The sequence below is a fragment of the Vanacampus margaritifer genome, chromosome 20 (assembly GCF_051991255.1).
Source record: "Vanacampus margaritifer isolate UIUO_Vmar chromosome 20, RoL_Vmar_1.0, whole genome shotgun sequence".
Taxonomy (NCBI): domain Eukaryota; kingdom Metazoa; phylum Chordata; class Actinopteri; order Syngnathiformes; family Syngnathidae; genus Vanacampus; species Vanacampus margaritifer.
Genome location: NC_135451.1, coordinates 6,799,487 through 6,817,722, shown reverse-complemented (window position 1 = coordinate 6,817,722; position 18,236 = coordinate 6,799,487). Strand labels below are relative to the sequence as shown.

General features: G+C 38.3%; 1 protein-coding gene across 1 annotated transcript in view; it reads right to left on the bottom strand.

Moving 5' to 3' along the window:
- stau2 (staufen double-stranded RNA binding protein 2) overlaps positions 1 to 18,236 on the bottom strand; it is a 100,606-nt gene that overhangs the window by 61,820 nt on the left and 20,550 nt on the right. Inside the window, exons 6-7 of the mRNA XM_077554180.1 lie at positions 9,304 to 9,463; positions 5,917 to 6,024 (exon numbers count right to left, since the gene is read on the bottom strand). Of these exons, the coding sequence (XP_077410306.1) occupies positions 5,917 to 6,024; positions 9,304 to 9,463 (268 nt within the window). The remainder of the gene's footprint in view (positions 1 to 5,916; positions 6,025 to 9,303; positions 9,464 to 18,236) is intronic.

Here is an 18,236-nt window from a genome sequence, read left to right as displayed (position 1 = left end):
GAGGCAATGCTGGTCAATGCTAATTGCACATTGCATGCACTCTCATCAGTCTTGATGTCTCACTTGTGAATTTCTAATCTGCGATAGAATGTATGCAACTAATATTTGCATGGGGAATATTGGCACGCACCGGGCATCGCTTTATTGTGATTTTTTTTGCTGTGAAACAACTCCCACATAATACTTCAGATTTACACTGTTCAAATTTCAACTTGCTTAAAAAAAAAAATCACGCCTTCCGGGCTATTTATCGTCTGATTCTACATTACTTACAGTATTCGCACAATTTAATGTTAAATATCAACTTTTTCCCATTCATTTTCAATGGTACTGATATTGAACTTTTTCTAAGTCCCACTTTCCACGCCCACTTCCATACATACAACTGATCATCATTACCAGCAGTCTGATACTGCTCAGTGGCGCATTTGGTAAATTGCCTTGTCCAGTACCCAGGAGGTCGCGGGTTTGAATCCCACCTCCGACTGTACATTGCAAATATATCCATGGCAATTATGCCAAGGGATATACATGTATACCAACTGGCTATCATAATTCCACTTTTCTATCTAAATGAATGGAGGGTACTGCATGCCTAGGTGGCACTATTGAGTGATTTTTTTGTTGTTGTTGCATTTTTTCCATTGGATATAATTTTTTCCAGTTTTTTATTTAAATAAATGGAGGATACTGCATGCCTAGGTGGCGCTATTGAGTGATTTTTTTGGTGCATTTTTCTATTGGATATCATTAGTTCCACTTTTTTGTCAAAATGAATGGAGGTTTCCATACACATTTCAACTTGCTTCAAAAATTCACCCCTCCCGGGTTCAAGTGTTCTTTTTATTCATTATTCTTTCAACGACAATTACAACTTTGTAATTTACTTCATAAGTATTCAGCTTTCAACATTCCCAGGCAATTTCTGCAGAAATTTCACTTAGTCTAGTTACTTCATGCTCATGCCCCGTCTTTTTCCATCACAGACTGCCTTAAACATTTGCAGCCTTTCAGCTTTTGTCACAGAACAAGATGGGAAGTTACCCAAGGAAATAAACAATTACAACAGTTTAGATTTGTAATGAGGAAAAAATTCTATCAATGCTCCCGTTTGCCAAAATATGGTCCAGTGAAAGTTCCCTTGAAACATCATCACCAACCCAAGGACCTCAGGTACACTAGAAGAAGAATACAGCACAGATATGAAGCTAAGACAAAAGTAGGGGTCCGATGTAATGAAGAAAGGCCCTTTTGTGTGATGACTAGTGGATGGACAAGCCCTTGGGGGGGGAGGAAGTAGCTTCTTGTAATATGGGTGGTTTTTGGCTCACACTCTCTACTCTTGTGTCCCTCCTCGGAAAAGGAGCCTCCAATCCAACAAACAAGCTGTGATTTATAGATTGGTTCCTCTTTGATGCCGACATCTGCTTGATATTGCCTGACAGGAGGACTAAATGAGCCAACTGGCTCGGAGGGTGGCGGCGACCCTCATCGTCGCCGAGGGATGGGAAAGCAGGCGCTGGCTAGCAGTGACTCATGGGTAATTTCATGCCCCAGAGAGGGGAGGAATGAGATGTGAAAACACGGGCATTGCTGTGAGAGGTGTGCACCTGAGTTTGGTGAATGTACAAAAAAAGGAAATGTGCCGCCTTGATGTGTGCCGTGAAGTGCACTTCACACGCCATGTTGAATGCCTTTGTTAGGCAGAGATAGTAAAAAATGAAAACAGTTGTAAAACCTACAATATCCTACAACATGTGTACTTACAGTGGCTGGCAAGGTACTCTAATTAAATAGTAGAAATGTTCAATAATTTTTTTTTTAAACCGATACCAGTACCAGACCCAATTTGAGTCGCCACCAATACCAAATACCGATACTACTAGTACTTTTGATATATACAATTTCGGCTGAAAAAGAATGACAATTTTTAAAGAAGGACCTATACATGCCAACGCAGCATTTTGCCTTAAAATTGCATGAAATTAATTTTTTATTTTTGTCATTTTTATGTCTAGTTCCTGATCGTAAAATAGGCAAGAGTGTGAGTACAGATATTTTGAAGTAAGACCTAGTATTCGCCCAATACCGATACCATGTACAGTGTATCTAGGAATTCAAGGTATCGGTAATCGCAGCGGCGGACGACACTGGCCAACAATCAGGAAGTAGAATTTTGAAATTAGAAGAATAGAAAATTGACATTAATGAAATGCAATTTTAAGGAAAAATGCTATACTGGGATATATGGTCTTTCTTTAATATATGTATTTTTTTGTGTGTTTGTGTGTACATTTTATAAATCAAGGTATTAGCAGTATCGGTACTTGGCATCAGTAAGTGGTGAAGAGTTGACTACTCGTAATGGTGTTTGAAAAAAAGTCTTATAGAATAGGGGTGCCTTGATGTGACATTGATATCCGTCCGATAGCAACAAAACAAAAAACAGTATCAGATTTAGTGCTGTCACCATCAAATATTTTTAGAATCTATTAATCTATCGATTGATCGAGTAATCTGATTCATTTTAATTTTGCATTTAAGTGTATTACGAAAGCATTTTTCCCTGATTACTGTTTATTAACCAGTGATTGGTGGTTATTTCCCTTCAAATTCATATAGGGATTAAAAAAGGGGGATTGGTATGTTACTAGTTTGGTCATTGTTTTCCAAAGCAAAAACATGTTTGCAAATGTCTTATTTTGATGAAACACAGAAGATGATCAGTCTTCTTTCATAAAGGACTACAGAAATCAGTGAACAAATTGAACAATTACTGTTGTTATGCTGAAATCAGAGGATTTTAACAATTAAAAAAAAAAAAAAGGCTCCAAACGATTACTTTATTAGAATAGTTGTTGATGAATTTTATATTCGATTACTTGTCGATTAATTTTGACAGCTCTAATCAGATTATATCGGTTACATCCAAAATCTCCGATATTAGCAATCATATACAAGCAGTCAATTCCAGATTCAGCTCCTTCTGGTTCTTGCATGCAATCTGAATGAATGGGTCGTATTTTCTCTTACCTACTGTTGCTGATTATTGTCCTTTGCTTTAATAATATCACTTGAAAATGATGATTAAATGATGAAATAAATAGTATCAGATCAAAATCAGTATCGGACAGTACATAACTGCCATAAATAAATAAATAAACAAGACTGCAAAAAGAATGACTGCTTCAAAGTAAGCCTGGCCCTTTGTTTTACAAGACAGAAAAATGAATGTTGTGTGATGTTGCGCAAAGGCAGATGCCAACATGCGTCAACATTCCTTGGCACATTTAAAGTCAGAGCAAACCAAGATAAACACAACTGTCACTGCATGGCACGTATCAATAGCTTGTGAGAAGTACGACGATTTAGTTGGCAAGCAACCAGACAAATCTGAAGACAAAAGTTGGAAGAAATGCACGTGGAGAGAGGCCATTGACGAGTAAAAGCTCATCAGGCAACTGAAATGAGGAAGAGCCAGCCAAGGAGAGACAGGAATGCGACTCTGAAAATTGCAACTCAAGGCATCGAAAGGGGGAGAGCCTGAAAATGAAAGTAGCCTAATTTCACACGGTGACGGATAATGAATCACACCAACACAGATAAAGCCATCCTCATGTATTAATAGACATTCCAGGAAGAACGGCTATGTCATGGTCTGATGAGCAAAATGTGTTTCCAACCAAAAACGGGGGAGTCGGGCTGGAGAGCTTTCCGAATAACTTTCCAAAATTGTGTAAACTCATTAGCTCATTAACTCATTACTTCCATCGTTGTCACCGGCATTCGGCCACGTACCCCCTTTGCTTTTACAAATATGATTCTTCTGTGTTTTTTGGGAGTGATGCTCTGAGGAGTGGAAAGGAAGGATTCAATGACGGAAGGGAGGGGGGCACACAGAATAAACTGAGCCTCCCTTGTTTTTGGCACCTTGAAGTGTTGAGGAGAAAGGGCGATGAGGGAGAGATTATTGGATGCGTCAGCTGAGATATGGTGAAAAGCCAAAGAGAACAGACAAGAGGGTCGTTTAAGGATCATCGATTTTTACTAAACTCACAGTCAGTCAAAGTCAAGAACTCAAACGAGTGCGTGAAACTTTTTAAAATCTCTACAGGACACAAAACCTTGAGCCACGTCAGTTTTTCATCTTGGTTAGGGCATAACCGTCCATCACATTGTATACCCGTTAACCAGTTCAAGGTCATATCAGGGCTGGAACCGATGCCAGTTGACTCAAAAGTTTACAGTGGACTACACCCCTAGACTGATCGTGATCCAACACAGGGCGAGTGTGGATTGAACACAAGTTTCTCCGCTCATGATTTGGCAGCTAGGCTGGCATTTCCCAGCAATGGCCAGAGTCTGCACTACAGAGATTTTTTTTTTTAACCGAAGAATGTTTTTGACAGTAATAAGTATGACCTTATCAACAAATTTCATGAAGTATACAAGATTATTGTATAGATTTTATGTGTCAATAATAAAACCACTCTTACTTGTTTACAACTGCTGTACCGTATATGATTACATAACTGGGCTGGAAAAATAGCAATCACGATTGTTTGATTGAGATTGAAATTGACTAAAATAACTCGTTTTTCACACATTGGGAATAATTTAAGCCTTTGCGTAGTATTATTTTACCTGTGGGTATGTGCTGTCACCGCATTTGTGTGTGAATATCTGTTATTTGAAGGAAAAACACTCCCTATGACGATGCTAACTTCCGGTTAGCATTTGAAGGGGATCCTCCTTTCGCTTTTAGCATTAGCACTAGGCTAGCAATGTTTTAAAAACAAAGCATGTTTTGTATTTAAACATACAGTGGATGTTATTCTTATTGTCGTGTTTAGTTTTACAGTTAACGCCAACTGGGATGTCATCAAAGAGCTTAAAGGACGCTTGGGGGACAACAGAACAACCAAAATAGTATACGCTACACACTTGCTAGTTGCTAATGCTACGCAAGCAAAATGGTGCACTCAGGGTACTTTCACAGCATCGGAAACTTCGGTTCTCTTCGAATATAACGTTTTAAGGGGAAAATAATCGTCCATTTGGCCCAATTGTCCGATTGTTTTCATTAATCGGCCAATTAATCGGTCCGGCCCTAGTAATAAGTTCTATGCAGCCCCACTAGTCTAACCTCTGTATTCTGATTAATATTGTGTTTTTGGAAAATTAACTAAGCAGCAAAATCCACCCATTTTTATCCATCTCAGGGGGCAGCCATTTTGCTACTTGCTGTCAACTAAAGATCAACAACAACCAATCACGGCTCAGCTTGCAAACACCACACGACCAAACTCAGAAAACAGGCGACCGTGGTAGGTCGTTAACCTGGGCCCCGAGCAACCGCAATGTCATTTTCAGTTGACAGCCAGTGGCAAAATGGCTGCCTCCTGAGACGGATAAAAATGGGTGGATTTTGTTGATTAATTCAAATTTTACAATCGCAATGTTAATCGAAATACTGTAATTAGACTACTGGGGGTTCATTGAGCATATTTTAAGAAGATTCTTGAGTTCCCTTTAAGACAGCCGAGAAAAAATATCTAAATATATCTGCAGTCATTGCAGACAAAATCTAAGCCACTTTGCTTTAGAGACTTATAAAATATTTTTTTTTACTTCTAATATTGGATGCAACTTCATAACTTCGACTTGTAAAGCGCTTTTCCACCTGCTAAGACACTCAAAGCGTTTCACACTGACTTCACATACGTCTACTGATGATGCAGCATCAGGAGCAACTGGGGGTTCAGCATCTTGCTCAAGGACATGGTCACACACCGGCCGGCGATCGAACGCACAACCTCCTGGTTGCAAAACGACAACCCTACCACTGAGCCATGCCGCCCCATTTCTAATGTCATTAGGGCTTACAGTATATCACAAAATCAATCGTCTTCTCACCTCAAAGTTGACAGTCAAGTTCCTCTTCAGGGCAATTTCATAAACCAGGCTGATCTCTGATTTGCTGGCATCGGCACCTTCCTCACTCTCCGCCTTTTCTTCTGGGTCCTAACAAAAGGATCAAGAAAGGGAATTAGGCATGTTTGTTGAGGAAACTTCACATTAAGAGGGAATTATGAGTCTGTGTTGATGAAATCAACAAGAGAATGACATTCAAATGCATGGACCGTGTACATGGTTTAAAGCTGGAATAATAGTCATTTGTTATCTTTTAACTGATATCTCATATTGGGACAAAAACATGTGATAAATGATTCAGCAGTACGTAAATGCTGAGACTTGTAAAAATAATTGTCTATGACTGTTGGGAGAACCGTATCCAACCATGTCATAAAATTTTAAATTTAGGCGGTGCGTGTCAGCCAAGCTGTTGGAAAGTTCGGCATGTACAGTACGTTCCCTGCTTATGATTCCCATCTGATGACTGAAGAATGGCTCACCATTATATCAACACGAAATTCCCACCAGATAAATTCATCTCTGTGAACATCATGAACAGTTTACTCAAAAAAGCAGATAATAGATAAGATTTGAGTTTGTCTGTGTATTAGGTTGGGCCATGGGAATCTAATCGGGACAGAACCATTGGCAAAACAACAAATCAACTGTTGCTGTGAATAAGTTCTGGATAGCTCAAAGGGTTACAAAATTCTTAAGTAATGTCATTTAACATAATATCTAGTGGAATGTCCTGTTACAGTTGACATCATAAGATATAAACATGCGATGTTTAGGAACATGTCTTAGATTTATGTGAAGAGTGTTTTGGTATTACATAAGGATGAATTTTGGTCGTACATCTTTTTTTTAAAGCATTTGGATATGATTCATGAGGTATGATGGATGCATGTGTCAATGGATCTGTGTGCAGGAATGACCAAGCAGATCGGCAACCTTGTTATATGACAAAGACAAATAGGTTTGACTTTAGTGCTTCTACTAAGATCAGGGAAATCTGAAAAAAGTACAGCAAGTGAAATTTAATGTCTCATATTAGGATGTAGGGACTTTCTCATAATAATAATACTGCAGATTTCAAGATTAGAGTTTTTTTTTTCCAGAATCATGTACACTATTCATGTACCTCGGTCACATGATGACTCAATGCACCCAAAAACGTATAAATACGTTCTAGTTGAAATATTACTTGCTCCCAAAGTCGTATTTATTTATTTTCTGCCTCTCCTTTTTTTGGATATTTTTTTCTGCCTTTTTATGGTAATTTCTGCATTTCCTTTTACACTCACGTTTGGGACATTTTTAGGTATTTAACTCATTTGCTCCCAAAAACGTATAAATTACGTTACGTATAAAAAACGGTTGAAGCAATGGTAGTTATTACAAAAACGGCCAGCAGGTGGCAGCAGAGTATAAGAGATCGACCAGGGCCATGTTGCAAAAAGGCTTTTTCCCCCAGTGTTTCAAACAGATTTGTGAATAATGATGACATATTGCTATTTGCTAAAGCTAATTGTTGCAGAACGGAAACAGATAAATATAAGTTTTTTCCCTGATGAAAGAAGAGACTCTAATCTTTCTTTTGGTAGGTTTCATGTTTTTATAGCAATAGAACACAATATTCTGTAGATTCAATAAAAATCTGACAAAGTCCAGTAAAACTGCAGGGAGCGAAGGGGGTTGCTTCAGTGAAAATGGCTGGGAAAGAATGAGTTAAGAATACATGCATGGAAGGAAACAGGAACAGGAAAAATTCAAAAGTTTCATTTTTGTTCTAGAGGTGTCTTAAACACGAATATGGTACAGGCAACTGGTTTGAGAACTTACTGAGGACATAATGTTTTATTTGGAGTCAGAATCACAGACATTTACAAAACAACCACAATGTGCAACAAATTGCACAACAAGCCTCGGTAAAAGCAGAAAACAAAAGAGCTCATTTATTGATGCAGCAACAAAATGGGTCAGGCAATTAACAGAAGCAAATTGTAACAAAAGCAAATTACTAGCAATAAGCAGGTTGTGAGAATCTGGGGTAATTTGATTTGCCGTATGAAACAACAGTTGGCAAATGTGCCTCAAGGGAAACCATGGAAAGGTACAGATACACTGGGAGACAAAAAGATAAAAACAAATTCTGACAGGTGCAAACTAAAACCAGGTTAATTATACATTAGAGTAATTGGTGTCGAGGTGGATTTGGATTCAATCTGCTGTAAGCTGGTTACCGATTCAATTTATTAATCACATAAACAAGCAGAATGCTACCCATGGAGGACTGCTGAAGCGGAAAAACTGCAACCCCCAGTGTTCTTATCAGAAATGTTTTGAGTTGCCAGATATGTATGTTGTTCTAAGTATTTTTTTTATAATTTGACCACAAACAACATGACACAATTGTCATGGAGGAAGTGGTTTGCTAGGAGTAATTTACAGCCACTCAATATATGCAACAGATTTTCACCTTCCGCCATTGAGGAATACAACGATTTGTCAATTTAGCTATGTGTTATGTACATTGGCAGTGATGCTTATGCAGCCAGAGAAGAAGCGCAACATAGATCCATCTAACGTATAAAAACGTTTTATTTTAAATATTGCCTTGGCCCAAAAAACATACTTATATGTTTTTTTGTAATGCAAGAGCATACAGAAGGCTTTGATGCAGCCTCTGAACTGAAGAGAATGCTTAAAGCAATGGTAGTTATTTCAAAAACGGCCAGCAGGTGGCAGCAGAGTACAAGAGATCAACCAGGGCCATGTTGCAAATAAGCTCATTTACCCACTGTTTTAAACTGATTTGTGAATCATGATGAAACTTAGCTATATTCTAATGCTAATATGCTACAAAACAGAAACAGATAGATACACTTTTTTCCCCTGATGAAATAAGAGGCTCTAATCTTTCTTTTGGCAGGTTCCATGTTTATTATAGCAATAGAACATAATATTCTGTGGGCCTTGCAAAATCAGTCAAAATCCAATAAAACAGCCGGGAGCGAAAAGGGTTGCTTCAGTCAAAATGACTGGGAGTGAATGAGTCAATTATTAATAATAACATTATCAGGTCATTTGAGCGAATTTGTCATTTCAGAAGTGTGTATATAAGTGGTAGCCCTTCACATTAATCAGTACTCAAGAAGTAGCTTTCCGTTGGTGGCCCCTGCGCTAGCCAATACCAAAACTGTTTATTGAAAATAGTACGTAAATATGGTCATTTTTCTACAGAATACAGGATTTGTAACGGATATTATTATTACACTACGCAAGTGGTCATAATGATGTGGCTGGCTTTGCTTTCATGCAAGGAAATAAATGTACTCTATGTAATTGACATGCTTGATTAAAAAACGTGAGGTGTGAGGTTACCTGTGGTGGCCTTTCTGGGATGGGTTCATTACGGAGGGCTTGCAGGGCCTTCATGGCAGCGTTGTGTCTGGCAGCTTGGCGAGTGCGCCCCTCCCCAATGAACTCATGACTCCCCACAGAAAGCTGGACATAGAAGATCTTGGGAATAGGGTAATGGTACCTGGAATGAGCCAAATTTTCATCATGAGCAAATAAATCAAATTAGGAGTCCAACTCAAAAATACACGGCAAGAAGTGAGAGAATTAAAAGCATTTAATATACCTGTAAAAATGAAAAGGTCACACGCTACATTAGGGTCAATTGCTACACAATACCCTGTTGACCAATCACCTAACTAATGTCTTGCTTTTATTTTTCAGTTTGGGCCTGCCAAACAAAGCACATGGACACATATATCCTCTCCTCTTTCTTCTAAACTTCAACATGGATTTTGCGCTCTTTCATTGGGTCCTGACAGAGTGGGACTGAGCTGTCAACGAATTGATAGAGCGGTCTGCAAGTCCATGTGGAGATACCCCCTCCTGGGTCAGGGGGAAGAATGTCTGCAGAATGGAGGGCAATGAAAGAGAAAGAGTGGGAAAGCTAACATGAGGGAGGGAGGAAACCAAAGTTTTTAATATCCGTTTTCGCGGTCCTCTGGTTTCTTCTCAGCCAGTAGATACGTTTCAGCATATGAGAACATGCAGGTCCCATAGGTGGCACAGATACATGACTACATTTATTTGAAGAAACACAGTCACGCTGGAGGAATTCGGAGACAACCAAAACAAGCGTTCCAGGCGTTAATGCTAATCTTTCACATCATATACACAGTTAGTTTCCATGTATGCATTTTTATCCATTAACGGCATTAAGTGTTTGATTTTAATTAAATACTAGGTGCTACAATAACTGACCAAATTAAATATTTGGGGAGGGGGGCAATGAAACTTGATGCCACATCAGTCATGCCAGAAAAAAATTAACCACATTTGAGCAATGTGTTTTTAAAATTGTTTTTTATAATTATAGTAAATACACGTAAAATAAGGCAATTAAGCAAGAAATGAACAGCAATAATAATTGTCTTTATAATGAACTTTACATTTCAAGACGAATCTCAAAGTGCTACAGTGACAAGTTTTTTATTTTTATTATAAAAAGGACAAGTTAAAAAAGTGCAGGTTTGCTATCACCATGTCACCGTCAACAAAATAGAAATAATAGTTTGCGTCCAGATCTCTTTCAAGCAACCTGAGGGACCCAGGCAAGAAGCGCTATGGAAACACCACCAGCTTCTCTGGCCCCAAGCTCATTCGAGACTGACTGGCGCAAAGTGGAAAAGTGTGCTGTGGTCTGACGAGTACCCATTTCACATTGTTTTAAAAATAATATTAAATATACTTAAGGGAAGGTCAAGTAATTAAGCAAGGAATTAATTCCAAAGCTGACGTCCAGATCCATTTCGACCCCCTGAGGGAAAGAAGAGCTACGAAGGTCTCCTCACCCCACCCCGAATAAAATCCAACAAAAACCTGGCCAATGGGGAAAAAAAACTTACTGTTAATTCAATTTTAAAAAACACCAGCTTCTATGGCCACAAGCTCATCCGAGATGGACTGACGCAAAGTGGAAAAAGTAAGTTGTGGTCTGACAAGTCCCCATTTCAAATTGTTTTTGGAAGTCGTGGACGCCGTGCCCTCAAGACCGAAGAGGAAAAGAACCATCTGGATTTTTATCAGCGGCAAGTTCAAAAGCCAGCATCTGTGGGGCTGTCTTAGTGCCCGTGTCATGAGTAACTTGCACATCTGTGAAGGGTCCACGAATGCTGGGTACAAACAGGTTCTGGAGCGAGACTGCAGCCAATCAAAGTTAATGACTAGAGCGTCACATGTTTTTCTCCATACTATCATAATATTGCTTCTCTACTAATAAGTTACTCTGAAAAACACAAATGTCGTTTTGTTTCTGCTCTGACCATCTCTTCATACATTTCCCTCATCTCCTGCACAGCAGGCCTTTCGAAAAAGCATTTTACTCTCAGAATGGCAGGAGGTCTTTCCTCAGCCCACAGCCGTCCTTCTCATCCATCTGCTCTCAGCTCCTCCGGGCCACTGGAGCCTTCCCTGGGCGGGGGCTTGCCTGGCCCTTGCACGTCAAGATCAACCCCGGGGTCTCAGAGGATATGCCAAGTGCAACATGGGCTCTGGCCAACAGCGCCGAGCCGAGATGGGAGCAGCTGGGACAGGAACACGGAGTACAGGTGCAGCGAGGAAGAGATTGAGGGATAACGCGGAGAACGAAAAAAAGGAGACTGAAGGGGTGGAAGGAGAGAAGAAAACAGAGAAAGCGAGAGGAAGGGGAGGCGGCGGGAGACCCTAATCTACAACGTGGGAAAGTCGTGGCTTCAACGCAAGCGGGCGAGCCAAGAACACGGGAGAGCACACGTACACGCAGCAAAATCATGTGCGAGCAAATCACATCAGTGCCTGCTGGCTGGCTCCGCATGTATGTGTTATCAATTATTATTTTTCTTGTTATTATTACAACAAGGCGGGAATCTGGCCAGGACACCTGTAGGGAGGGTGTGGAAACTGCTGAACGGGAGAGAAAAAAAATCAATAATAATATTAAAGCTTTGTATTTTTAATGACGTGTGTGTATACATGGTATGACTCATAAGTATTACGCACACACACACACACACACACACACACACACACACACACACACACACACTGCTGCCTTTGATTCTTCAAACAGTCATAATAGGAAATGAGAAATATGGCCATTCAATTACTCCGGCAAATGACAAGGTGACATTTAGTCTGGAAGCCGTTTTTGTTGTGGCAAGCGAATCAAAACTTTCTAACCTTCCCGATGTGGAGGGAAAACGTTTCATCACCACCGCCACCAACACACTTTCACACTTATCCAAACATGTCAAACTGATTTGATCAGTAGTCTTTCAGCATCAACATTCATAAATGATTGTGTTGATGTAAATTTTGTTTGGCATATTGTTAACTTATTTGCTCCCAAAACCGTATAAAAACGCTCTATTTTAAATACTGCCATGGTTCTAAAAATGTATTTGTGTTTTTTTATTATCATGTTTTTTTAATGCTAGAGCATGCAGAAAGCTTTGATGCAGCCTCTGAACTGAAGAGAACGCTTCAAGCAATGGCAGTTATTACACAAACGGCCAGCAGGTGGCAACAAAGTATAAGAGATCAGAAAAGCAAACAAGCTCTTTTCCCCATTGTTTTAAACAGATTTGTGAATAATGATGAAACTTAGCTATATTTTAATACTAATTGCTGCAAAACAGAAACAGATGCAAATCTACTTTTCTGTGGGCCTTGTAAAATCTGTCAAAATCCAGTAAAACGGCCGGGAGCAAAAGGGTTTGCTTTAGTGAAAAAGGATGGGAGGGAATAAGTTAATGTTTTCCTTTTCGTTTTAAATGTAGAGGACAGACAGCTTTGTTTTAAAATTCTAACAATACGTGGAGAGCTTCCAGGGTTATTAGCATGTTCTAAACTAAATCTAAAAAATTAACAGGTAAATTAGCTCCCTAAACTTTTCTACAGTAAATGCAGTTTTCCAAATTCGAACAGAACTAAAATGCTAAACTTTCACTTATTTTTGTTTTAAGTTTTAACAAAAACAAAAAGTGGTTTCCAGTGTCAGCAGCAGCTCTGATAAAGTGACATTTTAAATTAATAATCGAATACAAAAATAAAAAGTTCCCTGAAATTAACCAGGTTTTAAATCGTTCTCTTAAGTTGGTATCCCACTGAGCGACAAATGCTTGTGTACCTTGCATTTTGTCAGGGTTCAGAAAAGTTGCAATGCACCGCATAGAGATGCTTTTAGGTACTTAAAGTTTTTACATGTTTTTACGTGTCTTTTGGATGAAAACATTTGTATTCAGTTACATACAGTGGCCCAGCCAAAGAGAGGAAAAACAACATGGCACGCGGTGGCTTTCTTCGCACCACCACGAAGACTAGTGGTCAACAGTTGGAGGCTTTCACTTCAGTCGCGCACAAACATGAAAACAACGCAACACAGTCAGAGCAGCGTAAATGGGACGGTGCTGCTTTGAGAGCAAAAGAGTGACAGAGCCTTTGTGGGGCAGAAAAAAAAAAAAAAAAACTTGGACTGGCTCGTTTTTCCTCCAGCTGCACTTTCTTCCAATCTCTTGCCAGACGTGTACTTGTTTTCCCTCCCTCCTTTCCTCATACTTCATTCCCTGTGTCCATCATTAATTGCTTTTCTTCCTTTTTGCCTCACGCAATTGCTAATGCATAAAATACATAATGATGTGACATTAAAAAAAAGCATGTTGTCAAGAAAAAGAAAAAAAACTACAAACGCTGGCCTCTGGATTTATAAGATCCAAGGACAAGGTCTCCTCCACTAGGACAAAGTGGATACTGTAGACATTAAGAGCAGTGGTTTCTCATGACATTGGTTCAAACTTTTTTTTTCTCCTAGTGAAAGAAGAGAGTCCATTCTTTCTTTTGGTAGTGTGTTTACGTAATCATAGAACACACTATTCTGTGTAACATGGAAAGCTAATCCGTGAAAATGTAACTTAGCGCCCACTGTTTGTGATATTAGTAAAAGCAGGCCCTAAGGGTTCACTAGACAGACCCGTTATTTGAATCAACAAAACTGTTAACAACTGAAAATAATTCTAAGGTCAAGTTAATAAAGAAAAACAATTTAGTCTAGTGTTATGTGCGACCAAATTAATAGCAGAGTTAAAAATGGTGTCGAAAGATTTAGGAAATGATCCGAAAACATTTGTAATGCATTATACTTCCAGACAAATCTCATGCCCATACTCAAAGGGATACTTGAGTCATTGAGCCATTTTCAGCAGTAAAAAGTTAATATTTTGTCCAGAACTAATTTGATAACGTCATTATTTTTCTTGTACAATTATCTCATTCACTCCCAGCCATTTTCACTGAAGCAATCCCCTTCGCTCCCGGCGGTTTTTAACAGAATATTGTGTTATATTGCTATAAAAACATCCTCAGGAAAAAAAAAAAAGTATATTGCTATCTGTTTCCGTTTTGCAGCAATTAGCATTAGAATATAGCTAAATTTCCTCATTATTCACAAGCTCTGTGCAGTTGAGAGGCCACTTCAAAGCCTTCTGTATGCTCTAGCATAAAAACAAACAAACGTATAAATATGTCTTTGGGACAATTAAAACATTTAAAATAGAACGTATTTATATGTTTTTTGGGTGCAAATGAGTTAATAACTTTAAAAATACATTTTTCCACTTGCAGTCGACTGTAGATGACATCACCTGTGCTGAGGAAGTAGGTAACGACCAATCTGGGCTCACCTGTTTTTCTGGGTTTGGCCAGCAAACTGAGCCGTGATTGGTCGTTACCTACTTCCTCAGCACAGGTGATGTCATCTACAGTCGACAACAAGTGGAAAAATGTGTATTTAAAGGTAATAATTGTACATGAAAAATAAGTTACCAAATTCATTCTGGACAAAATATTAACTTTTTGCTGCTGAAAATGGCTCAATGAGTCAAGTATCCCTTAAGAAAAACTCCAAATACAATAGAACCTCAAACGAGGAGATCCTAAATGTTGCACAAAACCATGAAATAAAACAAAAACATTTTGGAATAATATGCCACAAAAACTTGGGACAATTTGTAGCCACGAGGATCAGTGAGCAGAGTGAAGAGATTCCAGGTAGTGTATTCTACTATTCACTAACTAAATAACTACTACTGATTACTGATGACTTGGTTGTAACGTTTAACACTAGCATTAATGATTAACTGCACATGCATTGCTTTAAGCCAGTGTCATTGCTAAAAAACATAAAACACTCATTTTTGACAATGAAATATGAAAAAAAGACATGTCAACTGTTGTACTAGAATAAATGAATTCCAATTATTTATTTTTAGAAAAAAAAATGTTCTTTTAAAATCTGAAAAATATGGAGGGTGATCAGCATCCTGGAAAGTAATGCTCCATAAAAATTCCATCTGTAAAATAACATCAAAATCAGTGGTCTCAAACTTGTGGCCCGGGGGCCATTTGCGGATGACATTTAGAATTTTGACATCAAAATTAAAACCTGCCGTGAAGAAAAACAAGAACAGTCAATTTCAAGAAAAGCAGGACCATAATTGCAGTAGTAGTTCATATTATTTTCATGATATTTATCAATTAGAAATTTTGAAATGTTTTTATTAGGGGTGTCATGCAATTAAATGTTTTAATCATAATTAATTGCATGACTTCAATAGTTAACTCAAGATTAATCGCACATTTTTTATCTGTTGTAAATGTACAGTAAAATGTACAATAAAATATAAGTTTAATAGTCTTCTTGTTAACATAAAAGTGGAAAGAAATGTTAAACCAATAGAAATATGGCTGCATCTTTTAGTCATTGATACAGTCATTTCATAATTCATAACATTGAGTTAAAATTAAAAAGATGCACTGTACTGTAAAAAACGAGTATTGATTTGTGTTGGTCATTTTTCTGCCACTAGATGGCATAATTGCATTTGTAAGATGTTGGTGACAATTCGGTGCATTTTTCTTTTCATAATAAGCGCTATCTAATCTTTAATATGAAGTAACTCGTGAAATTCTACACATTTTAAAAATTGTAAAATACAACTTGACCCCAGTCTACACAAATATACGCATTATTATCAAATGTATTATTGCAAAACTTTGTCGTGCACGTTTCTGCTGCGTTGCGACTGGAATTCCCTCAGTAGAGGTTTTCCAAGTAAAGGGCAGTCATTAATTGCACATTAAAAAAAAATGAATGCCATTAAAATAACTTTAAATTAACACACTATTTTTGACACCCCTAGTTTTTATAATGAACTAGTTTTACAACATCCTACATTCTCATGAGAACATGTTTTTATGCTCAAATGTTCAACCTCAAAATTGCATGTACAGTATGTAGCAACTCATATGTTATCATTAAACTCATTAGTGACGGAAAGTTGAATTACTCGCTCACATGCTTGTTATACACTTCCTCTCATACAGACAGCTGTGTCTTAAATGGACTTCTAATATAACCATGTTTACCGACAAACAGCGTTTTACATCCAAACAGCGTTTTGTTGCTCCTTTCAATTTGAGTGTCAGAGCTGAAAGCATCCATTCTTTCCACTAGCTTGTTGTGGTTTCAATTTTGAACACGAGATTAAAGCGCCCTTGTGCAAGTACTGTAATCAGTCTCGGGGCCCTCCTTCCATGCTTGGCTCAGGAGAAATCAGAACCCCCAATAAAATTACCCCAGGGCTCTTGTAATGGCTGACTAATGGTGACACATCATGCATCACTTCCAAATATGAAAAGTTTACAATAGTATTACTCAGAGGGAACAGGCTAAAACAAAAAGGATTTGGTTACTAGGTAGAAAAAATACATACGGAATAATTCACCATGGAAGTAATACCAGCTGCTTGAAAATATTTGATGAGCTCACTAAAAACAGGTATTGCATAAAAAGCAAAATATCTATGAGAATGATTTTTCCAATGCGTGTGAAAAACAATTACAGTACACCATGTGTAATCGTATATATTCATGCCACATTGCACAAAAAAAAAAATCTGGACCTTTGTGGCCTTCTGGTGCCAACTTGGCTGGATGAGAGGAATAGCTGGCTGGGGATCGGTCTAAAACCAGACCCTGCTGTCCTCATTAAAAAGCATTACATTGTGACCTGCTGTTTTATGTTCATCGTCATTAAGAGGGAAAATTGGTTCTTTTGTTAAAATAAAAAAACAAAAGGACAACAAACATTCTGGTGTCATTTTAAGATTTACTTTATTATGCCTTAATGACGCATTTCAAGCTGAAAGTTACTTCCCTTTTTTTTTCTTTTTTTTTTAGGTGAATGTGCATCTTTGTGCGGAGTTTGCATGTGTCCTCCGTGTTTGTGTGGGTTTTCTGTGGCTTACTCCCAAACAAGTTTTGATGTGAACGTGAGCAGAGAGTGGGTAGTAGAGATAAGTAGTGAGAGGAACACCAACCAATCAATGGCATTCTTTATGGAGGGTTCAATTTTAGGGTGAACACATTTTCAAAATTAAAAACAGGAACTATTTAACAAATTTAATCACTAGTCAATCTGATTGTGTTATTACTTGAGCTAATGTTAAATCTATCTTGGTTGACAGTTCAACAACTGTAAATAAGTCAATGCATTGCCATGCAGCTATTGCAATCTGCGTTAAGCTAATAGGACTACATTTCCCATGATTCTTAGAGCAGAGGCAGGAAGTAGTTCTAGTTCCGTGATTGACGAAAACATGCCTGCTCGCGATTAACTGTTAAATTCATGTTTAATTGGTTTATCGTATGAATCACTATGACAACTTTGTGATTGACATGCACATGGTCCAAACGGTTGGCTTGCTGAGTGGGCTAAAAAAAATAATAATAATAAAAATTAAAAAAACGGATGAGACCTGTGTAAAAAAATAAAACAAATGAGACTCTGGTCAGTGGTGACCCTATGGGCTCTTTGCACAAATCCACTATTTCCTGTCTTTCATGATTGAACAAACTGATTAATCCAGGTGTGTCTGGCCATTGTCGTCGTGGTTACTGAGGTCAGGCACACCTGGATTAATCAGTTTGTCCAATCATGAAAGACAGGAAATGAAGGAGTGGTATTGAGTTCAGGAAGTAGTGGATTTGTAAAAAGAGCCCATTCAATTCAATTAAGCCACTGTGGTGCAGGTGCACCAATCACAATTTTCTGGCCGATCCACAATCTTTAACTCATTCCCTCCCAGCCATTTTCACTGAAGCAACCCCCTTCGCTCCTGGCTGTTTTACTGGATTTTGACTGATTTCGCAAGGTCCACAGAAAACTGATAAAATCATGGAACCTAACAAAAGAAATATCAAAG